The 1,805-nt window shown below is 65.0% G+C and overlaps 1 protein-coding gene across 1 annotated transcript; it reads left to right on the top strand.

Annotated features, from left to right (window-relative positions):
* Nucleotides 1-338: 338 nt before the first annotated feature.
* On the top strand, nucleotides 339-1,798 carry TRPT1 (tRNA phosphotransferase 1; the record flags this gene model as incomplete). Its single annotated transcript, XM_015851401.2, has 3 exons — nucleotides 339-428; nucleotides 506-587; nucleotides 1,641-1,798. Coding segments are annotated over exons 1-3 (282 nt in total), but the record flags the coding sequence as incomplete, so codon positions are not given.
* Between the last annotated feature and the right edge of the window lie 7 nt (nucleotides 1,799-1,805).

Below are 1,805 nucleotides of genomic sequence, written 5' to 3'. Positions count from 1 at the left end.
CCCCCCTATAACCATTCTGACCCCATAGATCCCCCCCTATAACCATTCTGGCCCCATAGAGACCCCCCAGCTCCCTCCTGCCCCATAGATCCCCCCATAGACTCCCCCTATAACCCTCCTGCCCCCCCCCCAGGCCCCACCCGGGACCCGTCCCGTCGGCAGAGGGAGCAGCAGAGACGCCGGGAGTTGGAAGCGAAGAGGGCGGAGAGAAGGGGGGGGTCGCGGGGGGGACCCCCCAAATTGGGGACAAGGAAACAAGACTGAAACCGGGAGGGGGGGATATGGACCTAAATAAAGGTATATGGGGAACTACAAATCCCAGCGTGCCTTGTGTGGCGCGGTTTGATGACGTCATAGCAGTGCGGTTGGTGGTCACGTGAGGGAAAATGGCGGCGCGCGGCGGCGGGAGGAGGAAGCGGAGGGATGAGGTGTGAGGGCTGGGAGACGAGCGGGGATTGGTTGGGGGAGCGTCACGTGATATCGCGGCTCCGCCTCCACCCTGCAGGACCCTCGTGTGCGGCTGTCGAAGGCGCTGAGCTTCTTCCTGCGGCACGGAGCGCGAGATGCGGGGCTGCACATGGCCGACGGTGCGTGTGGGCCCCGCGGGGCTCCGTTAGGCCGCGGTGGGGCTCGGTACACCGCAGTACGTCCCGGTGGGCCGCAGGCCTCACTAGGCCGCAGTAGGCCTCGGTAGGCCGCAGCAGGCCTCGGTAGGCTGCAGTAGGCCTGGGTAGGTCGCAGCAGGCCTCACTAGGCCGCAGTAGGCCTCGGTAGGCCGCTGTAGGTCTCGCTAGGCTGCAGTAGGCCTCACTAGGCCGCAGGAGGCCGCTGTAGGCCTCACTAGGCCGCGGTAGGCTGCAGTAGGCCTCACTAGGCCGCAGTAGGCCTCACTAGGCCGCAGTAGGCCTCGGTAGGCTGCAGTAGGCCTGGGTAGGTCGCAGCAGGACTCACTAGGCCGCTGTAGGCCTCGGTAGGCCGGAGCAGGCCTCACTAGGCCAAAGCAGGCCTCGCTAGGCCGCAGTAGGCCTCGCTAGGCTGCAGCAGGCCTCACTAGGCCGCAGTAGGCCTCGCTAGGCCGGAGCAGGTCTCAGTAGGCCGGAGCAGGCCTCGGTAGGCCGCAGCAGGCCTCGCTAGGCCGGTGTAGGCCTCGTAGGCCGGTGTAGGCCTCGGTAGGCCGCAGTAGGCCTCGGTAGGCTGCAGCAGGCCTGGGTAGGCCACAGTAGGCCTCACTAGGCCGCAGTAGGTCTCTGTAGGCCGGAGTAGGCCTCACTAGGCCGCAGCAGGCCTCGTTAGGCCGCAGTAGGCCTCGTTAGGCCGCAGTAGGCCTCGGTAGGCCGTAGTAGGCCTCGTTAGGCCGCAGTAGGCCTCGGTAGGTCGCAGCAGGCCTGGGTAGGCCAGAGTAGGCCGCTGTAGGCCTCAGTAGGCCGGAGCAGGCCTGGGTAGGCTGGAGTAGGCCGCAGTAGGCCTCTGTAGGCCTGGTATTTAGGTGACCCCACCTTACAGACCCTTTGGGACCCCATAAATACTCCTCTATTGTAACTCCCAATCCCTGCCCCCCCCCCTATAGGCCTTAATTCCCTATAGACCAGATTTCTGCCCCCCCCCCCTCTTTAAATAACGATATTGGGGGGGGGTTCCAGATGGTTTTGTGGAGGTGGGGGCCCTCCTGAAGCTTCCTGCCTTTGCCGGGGTGTCAGTGGAGGAGCTGAGGGATGTGGTGGATTCCGACCCCAAAGGGCGCTTTGCTCTGCGTCCCAACCCGCTCAGCGTCAGAGCCAACCAGGGGCACTCAGTGCAGGTAGGGG

The sequence above is a fragment of the Coturnix japonica genome, unplaced genomic scaffold, assembly GCF_001577835.2.
Source record: "Coturnix japonica isolate 7356 unplaced genomic scaffold, Coturnix japonica 2.1 chrUnrandom1904, whole genome shotgun sequence".
NCBI classification, from domain to species: Eukaryota; Metazoa; Chordata; class Aves; order Galliformes; family Phasianidae; genus Coturnix; species Coturnix japonica.
The sequence above is the reverse complement of the archived record's forward strand: the minus strand, read 5'-3'. Positions and strand labels throughout refer to the sequence as shown.